Source organism: Nicotiana attenuata, unplaced genomic scaffold (genome assembly GCF_001879085.1).
Source record: "Nicotiana attenuata strain UT unplaced genomic scaffold, NIATTr2, whole genome shotgun sequence".
NCBI classification, from domain to species: Eukaryota; Viridiplantae; Streptophyta; class Magnoliopsida; order Solanales; family Solanaceae; genus Nicotiana; species Nicotiana attenuata.
The window spans coordinates 235,652-262,591 of NW_017670395.1; the positions used below are offsets into that span (position 1 = coordinate 235,652).

Consider the following 26,940-nt stretch of genomic DNA (forward strand, 5'->3'; position numbering starts at 1 on the left):
CATCAGGCTTGCGGCCACTCACTGATTTGCTTATGGTATTAAATTTGTGTAAATAGTGCTTTTATGTAAATAATAGTAACAACTATCTTTTGACAACAATTTTATTTTAATGCGTTTGAAAAGCAATTTTACTTAAACAATACAAGTCAAACACCAAACCTTACACAACCTAACACTTAAAACAAACAGTACAACTAATGAAAGCACTTTGACACAACAGAAACATGAAGATACACTACAACACACAACACGTTAAATGTCATCGCTTAGTTACGACCGCCTAGTATTCTCTCCTTTAATCCTCTCGAGCTTTCTTTCCAATTTCTTTTTTCTCTTCTTCCACCCTCTTGATCTTCACCTTCAACTCTCAATTTCTTGTTTCGATTGGCGCTGTCTGTCCCATCGCCCATTAATACTATCTGGAGAGATGATACACCTGGTCTTTGTAGTATTCCTGCTGAACATGTTCATCAACCCATACCTTTAAAATTGCATATTAGGTACGTCGGTTGCCTATAAAACTGTGTTCATGCACGCCCAGTAGCGGCGTCCAGCTTGCTTCCCATTCATCACATCATGCTTTTGTTTTCCACATTCGCGACTTTGGCAACGAAAGGGGTACAGACATTTTCTTAAAGAGAAGTTTGGTTTTATGGAAAATCTCGATTATAGGTTCTTTGAGCGTAGAAAAATAACGTAACGTGCTTGTTATTTACAGGCAAGATATCAAATAGATCGTAGTATTATACTTGCGAATTACAAACATGACAACTTCCACAAAACGTAGTATTATACTTACGAATACATAGACATGATACAACTCCACGAAACAGGGTTTTCACATGCTTTCACCTTTTTCAGAACGAAATGACAACTCAATAAAACGATCAGTACTGGAGTACGAATTACTTATTAAAATTTCTCTGACAAAATTCGCAGTATTCAACATGCTTTTCAGCTTTTTCAGAACGATAATGACAACTCCGTAAAAACGTAGTATAATACTGCGAATATACTATTACATACACAACTCCACCAAAACGTAGTATTATACTGCGAATTACATATTAAATTTCTCTTGATATGAAACAAGGTTTTTCAATGGTTTTCACATAACATTGTTAAATTTCCACATGACAGCTTTAGGACTTGCATATTTCGACATATTTTTTATTGAAACAGAATTTGAACAAGAAACATAATTTTGAACATGAATTTATTAGAAAATGAAACACAAACACACAAAAGCGGGAAATCTAAAGATACATGACAGTACGAACTGCTACAAACACATGACAATGGAAACATGAAAATACACTAGTTACGTATTAAAAATAAGCTTACTATTTAATCAGGATCGTGTCTTACAATTTGCTCCAACCCACTCGAAGTTGCTCTTTCCAGTTTTTTTTCTCTTCTTCTGCCTCGTTGATTTGGCCTTCAAATGCCTCAAGTTCCTTCATTGGTCGACGCTCGCTTCTCCGCTTGCTATGACATAAACAATGAAGCTCATAAATTCTTTCTTTGTAGCGCTTTTGCTTACATGGTTCGTCCATCCAAACCTCAAAGTCACATATAGGCTTGCCGCGGTAACTCCTCGAGCTTGTTCTTACATGCCCAGTAGCGGCGTGCACCTTCTGGATACCATTTGAACAAACTGCATTTTTCTCCGCAGTAGCACCTTGGGACATAAACGTTTTGTGCAGACATTTCTTATAGAGAAATTTGGTTATTGTTAAGCGAAGAAGAATATAAGTACCATTGCAACCGTTATTTTATAGTCAAGATTTCAAACAAAAACGTAGTATAATACTGCGAATTACATAGTAAATTTCAATGACTTAAAACAGAGTTTCCACGGTGCTTCTCAGCTTTTTTAGCAGGACATTCAAAATCCACAAAAACGTAGTATTATACTACGAATAACATATTAAATGACCCTGACACGAAACAGGGTTTTCACATGCTTCTCAGCTTTTCAAAATAAAAGGGACTAGGGGTATGCTTGATAGTTGGGTACATTGGACGAACATTGCACCAGATATTACCACCGCCCACGCCCACCACTCTGAAGGACACTTACGACGGTCATGTCCAGTTTGAGAGAGCATATGCCACATTACGCGCATAAACAGACTCACCAACATCCATTTGGTTCCGTATACGCGTTCTCTTTTGCACTTTCAGCTTGCGCAAATAGTCCTTGTTACATACCAACTTAAAAGGTTCCGGCGGCCAATAATGCTCAGCATCTAATGGATGCAACTTCCCACTATACGTGTCTACGTATGCTGCAACACTGTATTGCCTATCAATGTAGTTTGTTGCCCCATATCCAACTGTTGAAAGCACTTCAATGCATGTGGGGTGCACGGCATGTGGTAGATGGTCCATTTCCCACATGAACATAACCTTCTATTTTCATTCACCGTCTAGATTATTCCACGGTTGTCCGTTGATAGCGGGTCTTAACTTCAAAAAACACCCCTTCATGATCATACTGAAGAAATGAATGCCACTGTGCCCGCCTTCTGTACCTTTTCAAATCTTGTCATGGGTATTGGCATAAATTCAACACCCCTATCCATCAATGACGATGCAGCTGCATGCCTTTCAACAAAACCTCTCTGCACTCTGTTTGAAAGTCATGCGGACCATGGCCAGTGACAGGCAGTCCACGGGCAGACTTCAACAAGCCGTTGAATGACTCCGACACGTTTGTAGTGAGGGCTCCCCATCGTCTGCTGCCATCAGCATGCAATGTCACATTTTGAGGTCATGTGCATCAACCAAGTATAGGCTCGTGGTTCTATCTGCCGGATCGCTTCCATGCGCCTCGTGAATTTACACTGCTGGTGGCTCAGTTGCAGCCATCCACATTAAGCCATGCAACCCTTGTCAGGAAAATTTTCTGGAAATTGCGCTTAGGTGCCTCACACAGTAACGTGGTATGCATATGGTTCTGCCATTCAGGCAAGTGACGTACAGAACTTAAAAATACCACCATGCCGATCAATATTAGACAAATACCTGAACACTGTTTGACAACGTGCTGCTTCAAGTGGTTCAAGAACTGCGTCCAGTCTCTTCACTTTCGTTGGCACAAATGGCAAAAGCTAGTGAAAATATTTGTCCGTGGCATCTACAGCAACTGCAATCAAAAAGCTTAATATCGATAACTTTCCATAGACATGAGTACTGTCTATGAAAATTACGGACGACAATGCACAAAAACCATCAATTGCTGGTTTAAATGACCAAAATACATATGAATATTATATCTCCGGCTGTCCGACTTCGCTCACGCCTCCATTCAACAACAGTCCCGGGGTTAAGTGTTGCAGTGCAGCCATGTACCTGGGCAAATTTGAAAAAGACTTATCCCAGTCGCCATAAATAAGTTCAAAGGCACGTTTGCGACCGAGATATGCCTTTCTTTTGGTTATAGTACAACCATTACTCCTGGTGACGGCTGTAATACACTCTTTAATCTTGAACCTAATGGACACTTCCAAAAATGGAATCAAGATGAAGTGATTCTCATTGAATGTGTCCATTTCACATCTGTGCTAGCTAATAAATTTACCCACTTTCCACAAAACCTGATTTCTTCTTTTGTGGCACGCAACATCCAGTGACAACCCATAAACCACCAACGACATACAGCCTTGTATTTCTCCGTAGTTGACTCACTTACCGTCATCTCATGACACTCCCTTATACTGTAGATTTTTACAGCCCTAACTAGGCGAGCTTTATCGGAGAAATACATGCCCTTTGTAAGAACAGCTGGTCTAGATTCATCCCACATCTCACTGACCGTAATTCTCATCCATCCCTTGTTAGGGCATCAACGTTAGGCATGCTTGGCAAATTATCAAGGAGGGAATATTTCGCTCATGAAAGCACGTGGGACTCATACAACTCTTGTCTAGCGGGAGGTGAGAGAACATGCTCCCTAGTCAGCTCAGGTTCAACAATTCACTTCCTCCTCCTCATCATCACCCTCATCATGAAGGGTGTCTCATCCCCAGACTCATCCGCATTGTTGTCATCACTATCATCCTCCTGACTCTGCGCATCTGCCAAATCACGAGTAAAAACGTCGTCTATGGGCAACTGTGTGAGGCCAGGAGCTTCAAGAAGCTCGTTTTCACTGCACAAAACGAACAAAAACCTAAGTTACCCAATACTCAGGAAAAATACTTTAGATATCGCTATATCACTTTACTTACAAATCGTATGTTCGACGGTTTCATGATGGATATTTTCAGGTTGTGATAACTCCCAGATGGACCAACGCGGTCCAATACTCCAGACCTACGCAGATTCCAACTAGGGCGAGGTCATACTTGAAAATTCAAATCCGGACGGTACCCCTATAAAAAATATGAGTGTTAATAACAAATCCAATTAAAACATGAAAAAAAAAATCGCTAAAACGTAGTAAAATTGATAGTTTACCAGTCGTCTTGTTGATTATAATAAAGTGAAAAACATATTTTCTGGCTGCTCATCTCGCTCTGTGGTGACAAGTTTAAATCAAGGCAAGCTCTTTCATCTCCAATCTGTCCGGCAAACGCTGCTCCAGAATAACCACCCGATGACTGGGGCTATACCCTGCTATGCCGGCGCCTCATTACTAGGAACGTTTTCCACCTTGACGTACATTTTCAATAATTTTATTACAATGAATTCCCTGTATTCATCTGGAATCCGCCAAAAAACAATCTCTAAGAGTTTCATCATCCTCGATGTTTAAACTCAGAATAATAAGCAAACCCCTGCGGAGTCACTGAATAAGGAAAATCTACTGGTACTTTAAGGCTTAACCGGAACGCCTCCGCTCACTCATTTTTTTTACTAGCAAACGATACAATGTATCGTACTCCATATTAAGACGGCAATTTAACATGACACTGTGGAGGTGAGCTAATACCTCACAAGTTAATTCTCCACCGCAATCTCACCCCCCCAATACAGTGAAACCCTTATTTTTGGCACTTCAGACATTGTAAAAAATTGATTGATAAGGAGAAGAGAGAATAAACGTATGTTTGAAGTTTAAGTGTTGAATGAATTTTTATAAAATTGAAGCGCCTATAAATAAGGCAAGTCCGACCTTGGGGTGTACAATTTTTCAAAGTAATTCGCAGTATTATACTGCGTTTTATGTATTTGAATTATTGTTATGTCAGTTAATTATTGGTGGGGCCTAAAATCAGCCTATTTCGCAGTACTGTACTACAAAATGTCATAAAAAATTATTTTTTCAATATTTCGCAGTTTTATACTGCGAAATGCCTTAACGGCAAAAAATCCGTTAAGCCAATTCGCAGTATAAAACTGCGAAATACCTATTATTGTATTTTTTTTTTTTAGCATCAAAAATGTATTTTATGTTCAAAAAATTATTAATTAAGTTTTGGACTCTTCAAGATTGTGAGTAGGCCCAAAACACCATACACGACCGCCAATACAGAAAGATGGACTCGAAGCCCAGGAGCGTGTCGGGGGGCCTATGTCGACCACCAATCGAATCAATTGTCAGAGTAGCCGTTTATTGAATTCCAGCTACATAACAGTAAACCAGAAATAGAGCTTGCGGAAGAGAAATGGAGGCGGCTAGTTTCACTTCAACTTCACCGTTCTTAACAGCTAAATCTTCTTCTTCTTCCTCTTCGTCGACAGCATCGTATTCCTCCTATTCCTCAACTTCTCAATCTCTTTGTTCCCTCCGTTACAAGCCCAATGCTAAAGCTCTGAATTGCAAATCTTCCAGAAGCTTCTCAGTCCGCGCTTCTGCCGGCGGCGCCGATGATTCTGGTATTCTCTCACTTTCTCTTTCTAATATTGACAATTAAACAATGCGCAAAATCACATACGCTGTTAATTATATCTGGAATGATATTTTTCAATTCTATGCTGGCATCGTGATGCCCCTTGTTTTTATAATCATATTTTGACTGTTAAGGTTGATTTTTTTTTTTTTTTTTTGCAGTGGTAACTCTACTTGACTATGGTGCTGGCAATGTGCGAAGTCTCAGGAATGCAATTAAATATCTCGGTTTTGACATTAAAGATGTACTCTCTTCACTTTTAATTTCCTGTTACTACTTTTGTGACTATTTATTTATTTTAAAGTACTTAAATTAGGTCTATTTGTAGGAGATTAAGAGAAGTACTATTCAAAGAAGAATGTATATATGGCACTAAATACTTCCATATGCACATCACTAACATAGTTCAGAGGTACTCTTATGTTCTGATGTGGTTTTGAAGGAAAAACAGAAAGAAAATTGCAGAATTGAAATCTAAGAAGATGAGCTAAAAGTATTTCATATCCTAAAACCAGGATACAGCCATTGTTTCGTACATATACTCTCATATTTGGGACTAAAATGTAAAGTAAATAACTAATGGGCCTAAGTGAAATATAAGACAAGACCAAACTGTAACTTCTCAAACTAAGTAACTAACATAACTACTTTTATTCCTTTACTACTCTTAAAGCCTAAGGTACTCCTCCCATTTGTGCAAGCTCTCATTCAGGTCATATCAGTACTCCCCCTCAAAAAATTCCTTGACCTCAAGGAATGAAGGTAGGGAATCTGACTTTGATGGCATTAGAATCTTCCCAGGTGCTTGGTATTCAGGCAGCTGCTCCCATTGAATTAAGAATTGGACCACTGCTTTATTCCCCTTCTGTAGCATCCTTCTGTCTAACACCTTAGCTGGGTAAGGGCAGTAGGGAATGGACATATCCAAAATGGAAGGATGATTCACTGTTGCTGGTACTTCGTAACAGGGCTTGAGGAGTGAGACATGGAATGTTGGGTATAAGAGTAACTGGGGGGTAAAGCAAGTTTATAGGCCACAGTCCCAACCTTTTCCAAAATCTGATATGGGCCATAGTATTTGGAGGAGAGTTTGGTGAAGTGCCTTGTGGATAGAGTTAACTGCCTATAGGGTTGCACCTTTAAGTAGACCCAATATCCTACTTGAAATTGCCTGTCAGGCCTGTGCTTGTTTTCCTGCTCCACCATTCTTTTTTGAGACCTAGCCAAATGAACTTTCCGAAGCTGAAACTTCAGCTCCTAGTAACTAAGCTCCTATCCACTTCTTCCATGTCTGAATCCCCTAACACATAGGGTAGATGCAAGGGTGGAGGTTGGCCATATAAAGCCTCATAGGGAGTGGTCTGAATGGATGTGTGAATTGTGAAAGGTGGTGTTGTATCACCATTCAGCAAAAGCTAAGTAGTGTACCCAGTCCTTGGGAGAATCAGAGCAATAGCACCTAAGATAGGTCTCTAAACATCTGTTGATAACCTCAGTTTGGCCGTCAGATTGAGGGTGGTAAGCAGTAGAGGTGTTCAAGGTAACTCCCTGTATTGCAAAGAGCTCTTGCCACAGTTTACTAGTGAACACAGGGTCCTATCACTCACAATGTCTGTAGGCATACGGCATACCATGCAATTTAAAAATGTGTTCCATGAATAAGCGAGCAATATCCAAAGCAGAGTATAGGTGGGATATGTCTATAAAGTGAGCATACTTAGTTAGCCTATCAACAACCACCCAAATGACCTCTTTGCCTTTGGATTTGGGCAATCCTTCAATGAAGTCCATGATGATGCTACTCCAAGCCACTGATGGAATTTGAAGTGGTTGCAACAACCCAGGGTAAGCAGAGTGATCATACTTACTCTTCTGACAGACATCACACTTCTTAACATACTCTTCAACATCTGATTTCATTCCTGTTAGTTTCATTGTCTAAATAGTAGTAAATAACCCTAATCCCATATGTATTAGGAGTAGGACATGTATTGTATATATAGGGCTCATTGTATCATTGTCAATATTAGTCAATAATATATTTTCTCCCGTGCTTTCTCACATGGTATCAGAGCGTCAGTGAGAAATTATCGTTGTGCATCATTCCAGCGGCCCCTGGGAAGAAAGACCTCGTCGTGCAATTTTACGGCGACTTAAGAGGCTGTCCGTAACAAAAAAAACCACTTTTCGTGAGTGTTGTGCAAAAACCAACACCACCACGAAGTAGATCGGCCTCCGGCGACCAACCCATAAAAATTTCTCCGTCAGAAAACCCCCCACGCGCCGCCGGAAGAAATTTTCCGGCGAAGCTCCGACGCCCACGCGCCGGCGCGTGACACTGTTTCCGGCCACTTTTTCGCGAGATTCCTTCAGGACAGCTTGCTCTCCTCACAATCCGAGCCTACCCAACTAGTTCAAATCAAATTTCGATCACTTTGAGTTTTTTCGGCGAGCTACAGTGATTTTTCCGGCGTGAACAGTGATCCCAGCAATTTTCTGCTTTTTCCGGCACGATATTATAATGGAATTCGTACCTGAAGCCTTTAACTCACAATCCGTTGGATTAAATGCAATGAATCCAATCCAGATGGTTTCTTTACCGGATTATATTGAGTTCCTTCAGTACAAAGCACGTAAACAGACATCTTCAGGATTAACCTCCGTTATTCCAACAAATAGTAGCATGACTGGTGTCTCCCAATCTTCACCTTCTGAGTCTTGGGTCATTGATTCAGGTGCATCTGTTCATATTTCTGGTAACAAATCTCTGTTCACTAGTATCTCATATTCTCAATCTCTTCCAACAGTCACAATGGCCAATGGTCTCAAGCCATGGCAACTGCAATAGGTCAAGCAAGTTCACTTCCTTCCTTACCTTTAGACTCAGTTCTTTATGTTCCTGGTAGTCCTTTTAATCTCATAGCCATTAGTCGCTTAGCCAAATCACTTAAATCTGCTGTTTTATTTCTTGATGACCTTGTTTTTATACAGGAACGCAGTACAGGGCGGATCATTGGTACCGGACGTGAATCAGATGGACTTTATTACCTCATCCTTGCAAAATCACATGGACTCGCATCTTGTCTTCCTCTAATAACTTCTCCCGTTACCGATTCACCAGATTTATTACATAAACGGTTAGGACATCCCAGTTTGTCATAATTTCAGAAAATGGTACCTGGCTTGTCTCACTTGTCCACTCTAGAGTGTGAGTCGTGTCAGCTCGGTAAGCATACCCGCTCCCATTTCCTGCGGCGTCTTGACAATCGAGCAGAGTCACCTTTTACTTTAGTCCATTCAGATGTTTGGGGTCCTAGTCGGGTTAGTTCTACCTTAGGATTCCGCTACTTTGTCAGTTTCATTGATGATTATTCCAGGTGCACTTGGATGTTTTTGATGAAAAATCGATCTGAGTTGTTTTCTATTTTCCAGACCTTCCATGCTGAAATTCAAAATCAATTTGGGGTTTCTATCCGCATATTTCGTAGTGATAATGCCCTAGAGTATTTGTCTTTCCCATTTCAGCAGTTTATGAATTCCCATGGGATTATTCATCAAACATCTTGTCAGTACATATCCCAACAAAATGGGGTAGCTGAAAGAAAGAATAGACATCTTATTGAAACTGCTCGTACCCTACTCATACAATCTCATGTTCCGCTGCGTTTTTGGGGGGATGCAGTTCTTACATCTTGTTATCTTATTAATCGTATGCCATCTTCAGCTATCCAAAATCAAGTTCCATTCTCTGTCATGTTTTCCCACTTACCTTTGTTCTCTCTTCCACCCCGTGTCTTTGGGAGTACGTGCTTTGTTCATGACCTTACTCCAGGAAAAGATAAGTTAGCTCCTCGTGCTCTTAAGTGCGTATTTCTGGGTTGCTCGAGAACGCAAAAGGGATATCGATGTTATTCTCCTAACCTTCAGCGATTTCTTATGTCTGCTGATGTCACCTTCTTTGAAACCCAATCATACTTCAGAGGTCCAGTTAATCACTTGGATATTTCTGCGGTGCTACCTGTTCCTTCTTTAGGAGATTCAGTCCCTATCACCCATTCATCTTCCTCCATAGCTCCGCCGCCTACAGTTCCAGTTACAGCTCCACCACCTATAGCTCCAGTGTCACCACCGAGTCCAGTGCCACCACCTAGTCCAGTTCCACCAACTAGGGGTGTTCATGGTTCGGTTTGGATCGGTTTTTCCCTAAAAAGAAACCAAACCAAGTAAGTCGGTTTTTCAAATATTAGAACCAAACCAAACCAATTAAGTCGGTTTTTTCTCGATTCGGTTTATGTCGGGTTTTGTTGGTTTTCGGTTTTTTTTGGTTATTTGTCGTTTTTTTTAAATATAAGACATACACTACCAAACACATACTCCGGCGACCACATTTTCAACGTAACACTATCAAATCAATTGCCCTTTGAGAAATCTATTATTTACCAAGATATATTGATGATAATTGAATCAAATAGTGATGAATAATTTAAGGACTCAATTAAAAATATATTATTTTTAACAAGAAATGGATTCTTACACATAACAAAAAAACTACCAATCAAACTAGAATGTAAAGGTAAAGAACTATAGTAAAAGTGGCAAACTATTAACATTTACCATAAAATTTTTGAAACTTTGTATAAAAATATACATATATATAGGTGTAATAATAAATTTAAAATAGCTACTCCTATAGTCGGTTTGGTTCGGTTTTTTTCGATTTTTTCTGATTAAAACCAACACCAAATCAAATTTGATCGGTTTTTAAAATTCAAAACCAAAACCAAACCAAACCAAAAAGTATCAATTTTTTTGGTCATTTTGGTTTGATTTTCGGTTTGATTTGGTTTTTCGGGTTTTTATGAACACCCCTACCTAAGGTTAAGTCCCCTGACAACTTTTCGCAAATGAGACCCATCAGTTTGTGCAACTTCACCAACAAGATTATTTCTAAGATTCTGACAACGAGAATCAGTCCCCTACTGCCAAGGATTATTTCTGAAAACCAGTCTGGCTTTGTGGAAGGCAGACTTATAACAGAAAACATTCTACTTACCCAGGAGATTATACACGACATCAACAAGAAGAAAAGTGAGAAAAATATAGTAATGAAGCTGGATATGTGTAAGGCATATGATAAGTTGTTCTGGACATTTCTCACTTCTGTACTCAGAAAAGTAGGATTTTCTGAATTGGTCATTGAACTAATATATAGACTAATTTCTAATAATTGGTACTCNTTAATCCTAATCCTCATTATATCGGTTTAAGTTACCATCGTATCTCATCATCCCATTGTGCATTTGTGTCATCTTTGTCCTCTGTTTCCATCCCTAAGTCTACAGGTGAAGCAGTGTCTCATCCCGGATGGCGACAGGCAATGATTGACGAGATGTCTGCTTTACATACGAGTGGTACTTGGGAGCTTGTTCCTCTTCCTTCGGGTAAATCGACTGTTGGTTGTCGTTGGGTGTATGCAGTCAAAGTTGGTACCAAATGGTCAGGTTGATCGACTTAAGGCTCGTCTGTTGCCAAAGGATATACTCAGATATTTGGACTCGATTACAGTGATACTTTCTCTCCCGTGGCTAAAATTGCATCAGTCCGCCTTTTTCTGTCCACGGCTGCTGTTCGCCATTGGCCTCTCTATCAGTTGGACATTAAGAATGCTTTTCTTCACGGTGACCTTGAAGATGAGGTTTATATGGAGCAACCACCTGGTTTTGTTGCTCAGGGGGAGTCTAGTGGCCTTGTATGTCGGTTGCGCCGGTCCCTCTATGGTCTAAAGCAGTCTCCTCGAGCCTGGTTTGGTAAGTTCAGCACAGTTATTCAGGAGTTTGGCATGATTCGTAGTAAAGTTGATCACTCTGTATTTTATCGACATTCTGCTTCAAATCTCTATATTTATCTGGTCGTTTATGTTGACGATATTGTTATTACAGGCAATGATCATGATGGTATTAGTAAGTTGAAGCAACATCTCTTTCAGCACTTTCAGACTAAGGATCTGGGCAGATTAAAGTATTTTTTGGGTATTGAGGTCGCTCAGTCTAGCTCAGGTATTGTGATCTCACAACGGAAGTATGCCTTAGATATTCTTGAGGAGACAGGAATGACAGGTTGTAGACCCGTTGACACTCCGATGGATCCGAATTCTAAACTTCTGCCAGGATAGGGGGAGCCTCTTAGCGATCCTGCAAGATATAGGCGGTTGGTTGGTAAATTAAATTACCTCACAGTGACTAGACCTGGCATTTCCTTTCCTGTGAGTGTTGTGAGTCAGTTTATGGATTCTCCCTGTGATAGTCATTGGGATGCAGTTGTCCGCATTCTTCGGTATATAAAATCAGCTCCAGGCAAAGGCTTATTGTTTGAAGATCGAGACCATGAGCATATCGTTGGATACTCAGATGCTGATTGGGCAGGATCACCTTCTGATAGACGTTTTACGTCTGGATCTTGTGTCTTAGTAGGAGGAAATTTGGTGTCTTGGAAGAGCAAGAAACAGAATGTGGTTGCTCGGTCTAGTGCAGAAGCAGAATATCGAGCAACGGCTATGGCCACATGTGAGCTAATTTGGATCAAACAGTTGCTCAAAGAGTTGAAATTTGGTGAGATTAGTCAAATGGGACTTGTGTGTGATAATCAAGCTGCTCTTTATATTGCGTCAAATCCAGTGTTCCACGAGAGAACTAAACACATCGAGATTGACTGTCACTTTGTTAGAGAAAAGATACTCTCGGGAGATATTGCTACAAAATTTGTGAAGTCGAATGATCAGCTTGCTGATATTTTCAGCAAGTCCCTCACTGGTCCTCGTATTAGTTATATATGTAACAAGCTCGGTACATATGATTTATATGCACCAGCTTGAGGGGGAGTGTTAGTTTCATTGTCTAAATAGTAGTAAATAACCCTAATCCCATATGTATTAGGAGTAGGACATGTATTGTATATATAGGGCTCATTGTATCATTGTCAATATTAGTCAATAATATATTTTCTCCCGTGCTTTCTCACAATTCCCTTCCAGTAGAAGAGTGAAGCCACTCGTCTGTATGTGTGGTCTATCCCTGAATGCCCTCCCCCTACAGAGTTGTGCCACAAATAGAGGATTTCCTGCCTTAGAGTCTGATCACTCCCAATCACCAGCCTCCCTTTTCTCCTTAGCTGTTGATTAATGTAGGAATACCCATTCACCTCCTCCTTTTGAACCAGCAGTTGTTGAATTAACGCTGCTAGTTCAGGATCAACATTCCAACTATCCCTGATAGTTTGTAACAAATTAGTCCTCACAGAAGACAAGGTCAGGGCTGCTATCTCAATTGTTGGAAGTCTAGATAGAGCATCAACAACCTTGTTCTCTTTCCCTTCTTGTACTGTATATCGAAATCAAATTGCATCAGTTTAGTAATCTATTTAGTTGGGCTCCAGTATGCAATTTTTGGTCCAGCAAAAACTTAAGGGCCTTCTGGTCAGTCTTGACCACAAAGTGCCTACCTATCAAATACTGTCCCCACTTAGTGACAGCCATGACCAAAGCTACTAATTCTTTGTCATATACAGACATAGCTTGGTGCTGTGGAGACAGCCCCTTACTCAGGTAGGCAATGGGTTGCCCTGCTTGCATAATAACAGCTTCAATTCCTATGTCACAGGAATCTGTTTCTACCACGAAAGGTAAGCTCAAATCAGGTAAGGCTAGGACAGGTACAGAAGTTAAAGCACCTTTAAGGTCCTCAAATGCTGTAGTTGCTTGATCATTCCACTTGAAGTGATCCTTTTTCGGTAAGTCTGTTAATGGTTTGCTTATGTGCTCATAGCCTCTAATAAACCTCCTATAGTAGCCTGCTAATCCAAGGAACCCCCTCAATTGTTTGACAGTAGCAGGTGTTGGCCATTGTTCGACTGTTTGTATCTTCTTAGGATCAGTGGCCGCACCCTTAGCAGAGATGAAATGGCCCAAATATTCAACACTAGCCACAACAAATTGACACTTAGTCCTTCTAGCATAAAGTTGGTGCTGCACAAGAAGTCTAAAAGTAATTCTCAAGTGCTCAGCATGATCCTCTATCTTCTTACTGAAGATGAGGATGTCATCAAAATATACTAGAATAAACTTTCTGAGATGCTCTTGAAATACATGATTCATCGGTCCTTGGAAACTAGAAGGGGCATTAGTCAACCCAAAGGGCATGACTTAGTACTCATAGTGGCCCCAGTGTGTTCTAAAAACAGTCTTATGGATGTCCTCATGTGCCATTCTTATTTGATGATAGCCTGATCGAAGGTTTATCTTAGAATAAACCTGTGAACCCCCCAATTCATCCAATAGCTCTTCAATGATGGGAATGAGGTATTTATCCTTGATAGTGATCTGATTGAGTGCCCTGTAGTCCACACAAAGCCTCCAGTGGCCATCTTTCTTTCCCACTAGGACCACAGGAGAGGCAAAGGGGCTGCAACTATTTTGTATCAACCCTTGACTTCAATTCTTGAGCCATTTGCTCAATCACATCCTTCTAAACTAGAGAGTATCTCTAAGGTCTTGAATTGATTGGGTCAGCACCATCTTTCAAGGGAATATGATGATCGAAGTATTCTCTAAGTGGTGGCGGTCCTTTAGGTCATTGAAAGACTGCCTCATAGTCCTGAAGCACCTGCTGAACCTCGAGGGGTTCTTGGCCCAACTGTTTCCCCTCTATCTCTTCAGGAGAAGAAACTCTGATCATAAAGAGCTGAACATTGTCTCCCGTAGATTTTTGGAGTGAAGAGGATTCCACCATTTTCAGCTTAGGTGTAATCCCCTGTAGTGCAAACATTTTTCCTTCGTAGTCAAACTGCATAGTTAATTGTTTGAAATTGAAGACAAAGTCATCCTAGGTGCTAAGCCATTGAACCCCCCAGAACCATGTCACAAGTACCTAGTGGAAGTAACAGGAAATCAGCCCTAAAGAATGTGTTATGCAACAGCCATTCCAGCCCTTTACACATCCCAGAGATAGGCACTGAATTTCCATCAGCTAGGTTAGCATCTAACACTTTACAAGGATCCACTCTCCAACCCATTTTGGCTACTAATCCACTATCCATGAAGTTGTGTGTCGACCCACTATCAACCAAAATATTGAGAGGTTTCCTGTGAGTGTACCCCATAAGTCTGATGGTTTGATACCCTTGAGTACCCTGCAAGGCATGGATGGAGATTTCACAAGTTTCAGCAACCTCTTCTACCTTAGGTAAGTCATCCCCGGTGCTTCTATAAGTTCGACCTCTTCTACTAATTCCAGCATGTACACATGTGCTTTGTTCTTGCAAACATGCCCTAGGTGAAACTTTTCGTCACATAAGAAACACAGTCCTTTAGCCCTTTTATCACTTAATTCTGCTAGTGTTAACCTTCTCCTTTTAAACTTATCAGCCTCCACTGGTTGGGTTGGTTTGGGTAGATGGTTAGCAGGTGAAGTTGAAGGTCTATGTGACTGCAAGAATTGGTTTGGTCTGGGATTAGACCGTAGAATGGCCTGTTTCATAGCTTTGGACTGTTTAAGGAATATAGACTCCTGGAGTCTAGCCAGATGATAAGCTTGCGGCAAGGAATATGGCTTAAGGATTCTCACTGCATTGCCCAATTCTGGCTTAAGCCCTTTCAAAAATTATGCTAATTGCATAACTGGGTTCTAAATTGAGCCTAGTCATGGCTCGATCAAAAGACTCTTGGAACTCCACCACCCCTCCTATTTGCTTTAACTTGACCAGTTCATTCATAGGGTCATCAAACTCTACACCAAACCTATCTGACAAAGCCCAAATATACTCCTCCCAACTTGGATAGGGAAGTTGCAAATGAGCCCTTCCCCTCATGTAGGCTCTATGCCATTGCAATGGTAAGTCATCTAAGTGCATGGAGGTCACCCTTACCTTTTCCCGATGAGGAACCTCATCCATGGAAAAAAATTGCTCTATCCGATACCATCGGAATCCTTTTCTCCCAAACCTTGGGAATCCAATTCTGTACTGCCTCAGAATGGAGCGTGGCCTGGCTGTTGATTGTTCCCGCAGGTGTTGTAATATTCTGGATATTGGGTAAACTGGTGTGGCATATGAGGTGTAGGTAGCTGGATTGGGGCAATTGGTGCTGGGACATGGGTATGTGTACTGGGTTAGTGATGGAACAAGGAATGGAGCAGGAAATCTGGCCATTTGCTCCCGTTGTTTGGGTAAGATACTGAGAATTTGGGGCAGAAATTGACTGGAATTGGAAGGTGGAGTTTGGGGCTGATGTGGGGTTTATGTGCCGAGTCGAAGTGAAGTTTGGGGCTGATGTGGGGTTTATGTGCTGAGTCGAAGTGAAGGGTGCAGCATGTGAAGATGAGTTTAATGGTTGTGTGATGGGTAAATGAAGTGAAACAAGGGTATGTAAGGTATCATCAATACCTAGAATTCCAAAAGGTCCATCGGTAGGGGGATACTGCTCTTCTCGATTGGACACAGCTGAACTCGCTTCTTTTCCTCGGCTCGAGCTGCTTCCAGCTGTAAGAGTTTCTTTGAGCTCGCGAAATGCCTTCTCGTTGGCGGATCTCAAATTGACATTAGCAACTTCATGGCCACTCGATCTAGTCGATTAAGTACCTCCTTAATTTCCCCCGACATCGTGTTATCCCACAGAGCAGAAAGTGCTTTGATACCACTGATGTGGTTTTGAAGGAAAAACAGAAAGAAAATTGCAGAATTGAAATCTAAGAAGATGAGCTAAGAGTATTTCATATCATAAAACCAGTATACAATGCAACCATTGTTTCGTACATATACTCTCATAGCTGGGACTAAAATGTAAAGTAAATAACTAATGGGCCTAAGTGAAATATAAGACAATGACCAAACTGCAACTTCTCAAACTAAGTAACTAACATAACTACTTTTATTCCTTTATTACTCTTAAAGCCTAAGGTACTCCTCCCGTCTGTGCAAGCTCTCATTCAGGTCATATCATGTTCAACCTTAACTGTTTATACGTTGAGAATCCGAGGATAAGCATGCCCCTTAATAGCTGTGTAGTCAACCGATGAATCATGAAGTAATTCTTAGGCTTTATTTTTATTTTGGGGAGGTGTGGAAAGTTTTTTACAAGAGCAAGCCAGAGCCAGAGCGCTCAGAAGGGAGAAATTATCCATGTATCTTGAGGTTTTGTTGCTCTTTTCTTACCTTTATTATTTCAATGTCTTCCAGGTCCAAACACCAGAAGACATTTTGAAAGCAAAACGGCTCATTTTTCCTGGAGTTGGTGCATTTGCTCCTGCTATGGATGTGCTTAATAAGAAGGGGTAAAATTCTCACACATAATCCATAGGGATGGAATTGTTTATATGTTCAGTTGTTTTCGTTGTAAATAAACAAGTAAATTATTTTATCAATAATTTTACCCATATGAGAACTTCATAACTTGAGCATGGTTATGGGATAATACAGCCTCTCGCTCCATGTATGTGTAAAAGATAAGTTGTTTATTTGCTCAAGAGTAATCAAACCAGTAAATACTTACTGCAAGACGTTTTCCTCAAAAGGTACTAATAAAGGCACAAACAAAAAAAATTAGAACACCAGTTAAAATATATTGTACTAATCTATTTTGGTTAAAGCTTTTGCAAAGATAAGAACATGTTTATGGAAAGTTCGTCCCTCTTTTTTGGTAATTGGTTCTCGTGTTTTATTTTTCTCGCTCCATATAAATTAGGTATTTTTTCCTTCTCTGAAACTTACGGGGAAGAATTGTTATGCAGAATGGCTGAAGCACTTTGTACTTATATTGAACAAGATCGCCCATTCCTAGGCATTTGTCTTGGGCTGCAACTACTTTTTGAGTCAAGTGAAGAAAATGGACCAGGTCAGCTACTAACATAGACCTCCTAAGTTTATGTATGGCTTTAGACATTTCATATCAACTAGTTCTAGTGAAGTCGCTTTTATCTAACTGTAAAAAGAAACCTCATGCAGCGAGATGCTTAACTTATGGGCTATGAGTTTATTGTATATTTCAATAATGAACAGGATCATTCAGCATTTAAATGGTTATATATTTTGGAATACATTTTCATTGAGGAGAATCCATGGCTTGCATTTGTAGCTATAAGAATTTATCTATGGTAAAATGAAGTTGGGCCATCCACCAGCTTTACATTGTTACCTCGTTGATGTTATACGTGAGTCCTTTGGTTTCACTTTTCCAGTTGCAAGTAAATTTGGATGTCTATTTCTATTGCATAATCTATCTTCCAAATTCATGTTATTGTTACGCCTCCATGGAAAGAGTATATATTTGTTTGTTTGCCTGCAATTTCATACATTGTTTTAACATATAGCTCCTTCATTCGAGGAACTGACTCTCCAACATGTTTATCAGTAAAGGGTCTTGGTTTGATTCCTGGAGTAGTTGGACGTTTTGACTCTTCTAAAGGGATCAGAGTACCTCATATTGGCTGGAATGCACTTGATATAGCAAAAGATACTCAGATATTGGATGACATTGGAAAGTCCCATGTCTATTTCGTACATTCTTATCGGGCAACGCCGGTACTACTTTTCATTGCATAAATATATATTGATGGTGACTCCATCCTCTTTTTTCTCAGTTACTATTTCATTTAGTAAATTGCCAAGCAACTTAATTCAGACATTTATCCTATTTTAGTCAGATGATAATAGAGAATGGATATCATCAACTTGCAAGTATGGTGACAATTTCATAGCATCCATTCAGAGGGGAAATGTCCATGCAGTTCAGTTTCATCCCGAGAAGAGTGGTGGTATAGTGACCTCTTTATAACTTTTTTATGTTGGATCAATTAAATTTTATGTTTTATCTGATGAATGTAGCATAGAAGGCATGGAAATGATCATAATGTAAGCACAGCAAGCCAAACGTCATTGGAGAATTTGTTAAGGAGATAGCCGATTTTTTTAATCATTAATAATATTGCCCTTTTTACCTTTTGCATGTCATTCAAAGATACTTCAATTTGTTTTTCTCATCTTTAAAGAGTTCAGGAATAACCCTTTTAAATTTTAGTCCATTATGCTTAATCACAATACGTAATATGTAAATAAAAAACGTGCACACATACACACACATATATCCCCTTAAACCATTTAGTTTTTTTTTTTTCCTTTTAATCACTATCTCCTTAAAACTGCTGGGTAATGTTTCCAGATGTTGGCCTTTCTGTATTGAGGAGGTTCTTGAATCCAAAATCTGGGAGAACACAGGTATTAATGATGCTTATGACTTAATGCGGTACTTCTCAAGTTAATTGTTCAAAGCATCTAACACATGAAAGCTTCATGCAAGACAGAAGCTAGTCCAAGGGAATGCCTCTAAACTTGCAAAGAGGGTAGGCCACATTCATCATGTAGTAATTTGATTCCCGGAAATTTTTATTTAATTATGTAACACTGAAGTTTGTAATTTTTCCGACTACTCAGGTTATTGCATGTCTTGATGTAAGGACTAATGATAAAGGTGATCTGGTTGTAACCAAAGGAGACCAATATGACGTTAGAGAGAACACAAAAGAGAATGAGGTCAGTAAGCATTATTCATTAGTTAACCATCAGCTGTTCAATGTTGGAGATGGTTTTCAAACAGTTGTGAGCGGACACTATAAATTATATACATTAAATAAAAATCAGAGCCAACAAAATTTATTTAGAAAAAGAGATCATTTACGTTATAAAAAAGAAAGAAAAGGAGATCGTCAAGAGACGTAAAAACTAAAAAGGATTACGAGGACAATAAAGTACCGTTATTATTTTGTTAAAAAAAATAAAGGGTTGTTATTCTTCCGCTAATAAAAAGGAAAAAGAATTTCTACTTCTTATTTGTTTGTCTAGTCTATTGCCTCTGAGGTTAAAAAATGGATGCTAAAAAGCTGAAAGTTTTTCGGCTAGCAGACCTGGTGGCATAGTGAGATAAAGGTTCATGCTCGTACTTGTAAGTTGTCTAAAGGAGAAGAAAAGGAACAGCAGAAAATAATGAAGAAGCATGTTAACTAGATGGTTTATAGCCTCTTAAGGTTCTTGGTGTCAGGTACTTGGTCCACTTGGTTAATAAATTTTGATCGGTAATCTAACTATGTACTATATAGCTATTCTGGAATACTCTGGTTCTTTGACATCTAGAATTTACGGCTCTTATGCTGAAGCCATGTGGATTTCGTACTTGATTTTAATCCTCCAAAAATTGCTCCTTTATTGGAACATCGTCTTTCCTGAAGGTGAGGAACCTTGGCAAGCCAGTGGATCTTGCTGGACAGTATTACAAGGATGGAGCAGACGAGGTTTACCTTAGCATTACCTATCCCTGGGTCCATGTTACTCTATCCCGATGATAAACTAATCAGTTGTTTTCTCTGGTTTTAGGTTAGCTTTTTAAATATTACTGCTTTCCGAGACTTCCCCTTGGGCGATCTGCCAATGTTGCAGGTCTGTTCTGTACTCTTCTTTTAGTGTTATGTAGTTAAGTATTCTGAGTAATTATTAAAACCCTTCCCAATAAAGAGAATGGTTATGATAATTTCTACTCCTTGATTTGTCATTTAGGTATTGAGGTATGCATCAGAGAATGTTTTTGTGCCATTAACCGTTGGAGGAGGTATAAGAGACTTCAAAGATGGAAATGGAAGGTTTATGTTTTTCTCCATAATTTTCACTTTCTTTTCCTTACTGTATGGCTATTTGCTATCCCTTTTCACACATCACTATTCGTTTGCTTTGAATCTTCCAAATCGGTTCCCTAAAACTGAGTTGAGAAATTGAATAATGTTCTTTTTGGGAACGTGGATAAGGATCAAAGTTCACTAATTGATATATGGACTTACTTCGCAGATACTACTCTAGTTTGGAAGTTGCATCAGAATATTTTCGTTCTGGAGCAGACAAAGTTTCTATTGGAAGTGATGCCGTTTATGCTGCGGAAGAATACTTAAAATCTGGAGTATGTGATACTCATTTGTATGAAAATTACTGCTTACTTTTACGGAGAAAAAATGCTTGCTTCCTTATTTTCCTTTATATTAACGGTACACTGTCCTTTTGTTTCGCTTACTTTCTTTGAAGGTGAAAACTGGAAAGAGCAGTCTAGAGCAGATCTCCCGAGTTTATGGAAATCAGGTTTGGTTTGAAGCCATGTATAACTTAGTGCTATTTCTTCAGATAGTTATGTCCGCTAGTAAAGATAACATATTTGTTGCTTGCGCCACTATCCTTGGTTAATATCTTAGTTTGGAACTACCAAGATTTGATTTTTAATGTGTAAACTACCTTTTTCTTCTCTCTTCACGGATGAAGAGTGACTAACATGGTAGTCTATAAGTGCTTTCCCTGTCTGCTTGCTTGCATATATGAATGACATACTCATTATTTATTGGGCAAATTGTGCAAAAATATTATTGATTTTCTGGTTGTATTGATTTGTGTAGGCAGTAGTTGTAAGCATTGATCCTCGAAGGCTGTACGTGAAGGACCCCAAAGCTGTAGAATTCAGGACTGTCAAAGTGAGAAGCCCAGGTAAATGCATTCAGATATTCTCTTCCAGAGTAATTTAGTGATTTGACCTTGCATCTGGTGTTTCCGCATAGAAAGAAAAATCTTTTAAAGAAAAGAGCCTGTGGGGTATACTAGCTTGGCAATTGTATATCCTTGTAATGTCGCATTACTTTATTCATGTATACCACTGTCTTATCAGACTCGTGCCGCCAGTGAGGAAGTAAAAAGAGAATCTCCTGCTTCATGTCATCTCGCATTCTCACTCGACCAAGATAAAATGGGGGCAAGATGACATGAAGCAAGAGATTATCTCAAGAAGGGAATGTTAATTCGACTGAAGTGTGTCTACTGGTTTCAGGTCCAAATGGAGAAGAATATGCGTGGTACCAGTGCACGGTGAGCAGTGAATCTTTTTTGTACTAAATTGCGAACCATTATTCTTGTAATATCATTCTCTTATTAGTGTTACATGGAACATCAAGATTGCTTTTCAGGGTTGATAATTTTTATGTTTTCACCCAAAGTTCACTTCAATTCTCTATTTCAAGGTGAGTGGTGGGAGAGAAGGTCGCCCTATTGGAGCTTATGAGCTTGCAAAAGCTGTTGAAGAATTGGGAGCTGGGGAGATACTGCTAAACTGCATTGATTGTGATGGTACGTTCTTCCTGAATTTGACGCATATTAATTCTACATTACAGTTCGCGTTAGAATGAGTCTGAAGATGGTCAATAGCGTAATTTGGTGTTTCTACTGTAACAGTCGCCGAGCAACAGTAGGATATGTTCTGTTTTAAGCCTTCGTTGCTCCAGAAAATTTTCCCATTTCACAAAATGGGAGAAGTTTTCTATATAGTATTCCCAAACTCACTTTTAGTGTATTAGAAGTTCAAATTTGTGAAAAATTAAAGAAAGCTTCATTTTTTGACCGACTTATGTTATCTTACATTGTATTTAAAATATGGTAGGAGTACTTGCAATGTTAGGCTTCCTTTGTCTGTGTAATGGTTTTTATTTTTTCTCTTTTATGTACTAATACTTTGGTAGGATCAAGGTTAGCTATTTCTATCCGTTAATTAACTTGCCTGGTGTTGTGATCCATAGTACTTGTGAATGAAACTATACCAAACCTGCATAGTTGTTCACTTTTGATTTTTAGGGATGGCAATGGGGCGATGCGGGTGCGGGGCGGTGCGTTTTTAAACAATGATATGACTTCTTTCTTTGCTTATCAGGACAGAATTTTCATTCACCCGTTAGCTCTACCCCAAAGCTTGCTGTCCTGTGGTTTATCATTTCTTCTTAGGATAATAGATTGGTCATACAACCTGAGTTCCTTTTTTGCAACAATCCATTTCATGTATTTGGACAGTAATGCCTAATATTGCTCTTTTGATATATTTTCAGGTCAGGGAAAAGGATTTGATATAGACCTAATTAAGTTGATTTCAGATGCTGTAAGCATTCCTGTGATTGCAAGCAGTGGAGCTGGAACTGTTGAACACTTCTCAGAGGTCTTCAGAGAAACAAATGCATCTGCTGCTCTTGCTGCTGGAATTTTCCATAGAAAGGAGGTTAGTTGAGACTATATTAAACGGAAGCCTTCTTCTCTGCAACAACAAAAACAACATGCCCCGTGAATTCGCACAAGTGGGGTCTGGGGAGGGTAAGATGTACGCAGCCTTACCCCTATCCTAGATGGGCAGCGAGGCTGTTTCCGATAGACCCTTGGCTAAAGAAAGGATAAAAACAAGTAATGTCAACTAGTAGTAACAACGTGATAAAAGAAAACCGAAGTAAATGTAGCAACTAAATGGTAGGTAATAATAGCAATCTAAGAGTAGAAAGATATCAAACTAGCTCTAATGCTACTGAACAGAGAAAGACAAAGGGAAACGCTTGCCTACCTACAACCTACTAACCTTCTATCCTAATCCTTGACCTCCACACCTTCCTATCAAGTCTCATATCCTTGGTAAGCTCCAGTTGTGCAATGCCCCGCCTAATCATCTCTCCTCAAGACTTCTTAGGCCTACCTTTACCCTTTCTCCTCCTAACTGGGGCATTTGTGCTTCTCCTCTTAACATGCCAGAACCATCTTAACCTCGCCTCCCGCATCTTATCTTCCACATGGTCCACTCCCACCTTCACCCGAATAACTTCATTCTAATCTTATCTAACCTGGTATGCCCGCACATCCATCTCAACATCCTCATTTCAGCTACTTTCATCTTCTGGACATGAGAGTTCTTAACCGGCCAACACTCTGCCCCATACAACATAGTCGGTCTAACTGCTGCTTTGTAGAACTTATCATACAAGACACCGGAAGCGAGCATCCACTTCATCCACCCTGCTCCAATGCGGTGCGTGACATCCTCATCAATCTCCCCATAACCTTGTATTATTGACCCCATACAACATAGTCGGTCTCAAGCCTCACATCCATGTCCGCTTCCTGGATAGCGTCGTTGAACTTATCAAGTACTCCATCTTGGTCCTGCTCAACTTAGAACCTTTAGACTCTAGAGTCTGTCTCCAAACCTCTAGCCTCTCGTTAACACCACTCGAGTCTCGTCAATCAGAACTATATCATCTGCAAATAACATACACCATGGCACCTCCCTTTGTATGTGCCGTGTCAAAGCGCCTATCGCCAAGGGAAATAAAAACGGGATAAGGGATGCAATCCCATCACAACTGTGAAGTGTTCTGAGTCTCCTCGCGCTATCCTCACCCGAGTCTTAGCTCCATCATACATGTCCTTAATCATCCTTAATCACCCTAATGTAGGCCACATGCACACCTTTCGCCTCCAAATACCTCCATCTCGGGACTGTCATATGCTTTCTGCCGGTCAATGAACACCATATGCAAGTCCTTCATTGTTCTATATTGCTCCACCAATCTTCTCACCAGATAAATGGCTTCGTAGTGGAACAACCCGGCATGAAGCCGAACTAGTTCTCGGAAACAGACACTCCTCCTCACCCTCCCTTCCACTACCCTCTCCCAAACTTCGTAGTATGGCTTAGCAGCTTGATACCTCTATAGTTGTTGCAATTCTGGACATCACCCTTGTTCTTGTACAACGGAATCATCGTACTCCACCTCCACTCTTCAAGCATCTTCGTCGTCCTGAAAATGACGTTAAACAACCTAGAGAGCCATTACAAGCCTGCACTGCTCGCGTTTTTCCAAAATTCTACAGGGATTACGTCTGGCCCGTTCGCTCTACCCCTTCTCATCCTACGCATCGCCCCCTCGACCTCCCCCACCCTTATACAGTACCCAAAATCTTGATGACTCATGGAGTGCTCCAAATCTCCCAGCACAATGTCCCTCTCTCCCCCTTCATGCAAGAGTTTATAGAAGTATGATTGCCATCTCCGCCTTATCTGTGTCTCATTCATCAAAATTCTACCCTCCTTGTATTTTATGCACTTCACTTGATCTTGATCACGGGCCTTTCTTTTCCTCACTTTGGTCAGTCTGTACAGCTTCTTATCCCCGCATTTCTCCCCAATCTCTTCATACAAACGTCCAAACGCTGCAGTCTTAGCCGCAGTATCCGCTAATTTCGCCTCCTTCTGTACCTTCTTATAGCCCTCTTCTCCACTCATCTATGCTCTTTTCTAGCTTCAAATACGCCACTTTTTTGGCTTCCACTTTTCCTTGGACCTCTTCATTCCACCATCTATCCCCTATGTGGCCACCAGAGAAACATTTCGAGACCCCTAACACCTCTCTCGCAACTTCTCTAATACAGTTCTCTGTCATGGTCCACATACAACTCGCGTCCCACTACTCCTCCGGGCCCCGATAGCCAGTAACTTCTCCCGTAACTCCTGAGTTTTGTCCTTAGTCAATGCATTCCACCTGATCCTAGGTAGACCAGACACAACCCTCTTCTTCTCTGCCTTTTAAGTTATTTCAATATTCAGTACCGGTGTTAGCTCGATAACAATGTTGATAGATTAAAGAAGTTAGATGAAAAAACACGTGAATCTTGGATAATCAATGAGAGGTGGATGCTAATGTCTCTGAAAGCCATGCACCTTTTCGAAGAAAGCAGATACCTTCTGTTTGAGCCTCACCTAAAGGGGCGTTTTTTATCTTCTAAAATGGATCTAAGAGATATCAGCCGCTTGTGAGCATCATTAACCTCACTTAAAAAGTGCTTTTTATTTCTTCCGGAAATGCATCTATTGCTTGTGTTAAAGGAAGCTGAATACAAAAAAAGTGATAAGCATTTAATGAAATGCATATGCTTACACCTTAAAACATTGTAATTAGTGGAATCTCACTTATCAACTACTAAAATCTTTTAGACTATTAAGCATCCGAGGAAAGATTGAGTGAAGTTGCATATTTTGCAGTACTTTTTAGTTTCAGCAATACACTTTGATAATATTTGCTTAGGTTGTGTCATCAAAACCCTTTCATGTCCGCACTTAAGATAGTCTATGAAGTTACATCCAGACACCCTACCCCTGCTACGGAGTAATATACATACATGTAATATGGATCTCTGACTGACCTGGAATGTATAATTTGTCTCCTGAATTTCAGGTTCCCATTCCATCGGTGAAAGAGCACCTGGTAAAGGAAGGCATAGAGGTTAGAATGTAACAAAATATTGCTCCTCAGCAACTCGATCTGCCAATCCTTATCAGTAGATGTCTATAAAAAAATTAATTGTCTCTACAAGGAAAGCCTCTTTCAGTATCTTGCACTTTTCTGAGTCTCATGCCAATTTTGAGCAGGTTATCATTGTATAATTATCTTTTTTGTAAACGTCTTCCTTAAGCAAAAGTATAAACGAAACATCAGGTTTTACTTGAGCATGTCTGTGTGGGTGTTAGTCCAGAATGTCATGGTGGTTGATTGTTACTTAGAAGGCTTAGTGATTCAGAAGCTCTTGATTGCATCCTGGAAATGAGAGGCAATGTCATCGATCCAATTAATAGCTATAGCGAATAAAGTATCAACTAGAATAAAAATACATTTCTCAGGTACTGCCGTACTGTCTTTTGATCTTGAGCCCTTGAGAATGAGTTTATTCCCCACAAAATGAATTTGTCTTAGATTATTAGGGAGCTGAAATGCAAAAGTAAAGCTCCATCTTTTACGTGTTAAAAGCGAGTTAGACAGATGTTCACTTGGGTAAGGAAATCAGAGGATATTGTCGCTTCAGGGGTTATTCCTTATTTCTTCTTTCACTGCCTTAGAATTATGCATTTAAAACCATAGCTAAGATCGGACATTCATCAATCTTGATCCTCGTAAGTTGCCAGCCTAGAAGACAAGCGCGCTGCTACCGGCTATTTTCCATCTGTTGATGCATATCAAGCGTTTAAATATTGAAGGCCAATATGATTAGCTAACCTGCAGGGAATATATTTATTGTATACTATCTTCCGTTTTCCTCCTACCATACAACCATAGAGGCGCAATTAATATAAGAGCACCATCAACCTTTTCTTTTTGTGAACAAGAGTAAACTGCAAAGTCACATTGCTTAGAACACTATTAAATAGCCTCCTGGCATGAAGAACATATGCAAC

General features: G+C 40.0%; 1 protein-coding gene across 1 annotated transcript; it reads left to right on the top strand.

Annotated features, from left to right (window-relative positions):
- Positions 1-5,471: 5,471 nt before the first annotated feature.
- LOC109238818 (imidazole glycerol phosphate synthase hisHF, chloroplastic) lies at positions 5,472-26,220 on the top strand. The gene is made up of 19 exons (XM_019405297.1): positions 5,472-5,826; positions 6,002-6,084; positions 17,067-17,161; positions 17,618-17,721; positions 18,238-18,407; positions 18,526-18,640; positions 19,045-19,100; positions 19,187-19,225; positions 19,317-19,415; positions 20,108-20,170; positions 20,253-20,315; positions 20,433-20,515; positions 20,718-20,826; positions 20,949-21,002; positions 21,311-21,398; positions 21,736-21,773; positions 21,926-22,031; positions 22,781-22,947; positions 25,946-26,220. Exons 1-19 carry the CDS (start codon positions 5,616-5,618, stop codon positions 26,003-26,005), a joined length of 1,803 nt encoding a protein of 600 aa, XP_019260842.1. The 5' UTR covers positions 5,472-5,615; the 3' UTR covers positions 26,006-26,220.
- The last annotated feature ends 720 nt before the right edge of the window (positions 26,221-26,940 follow it).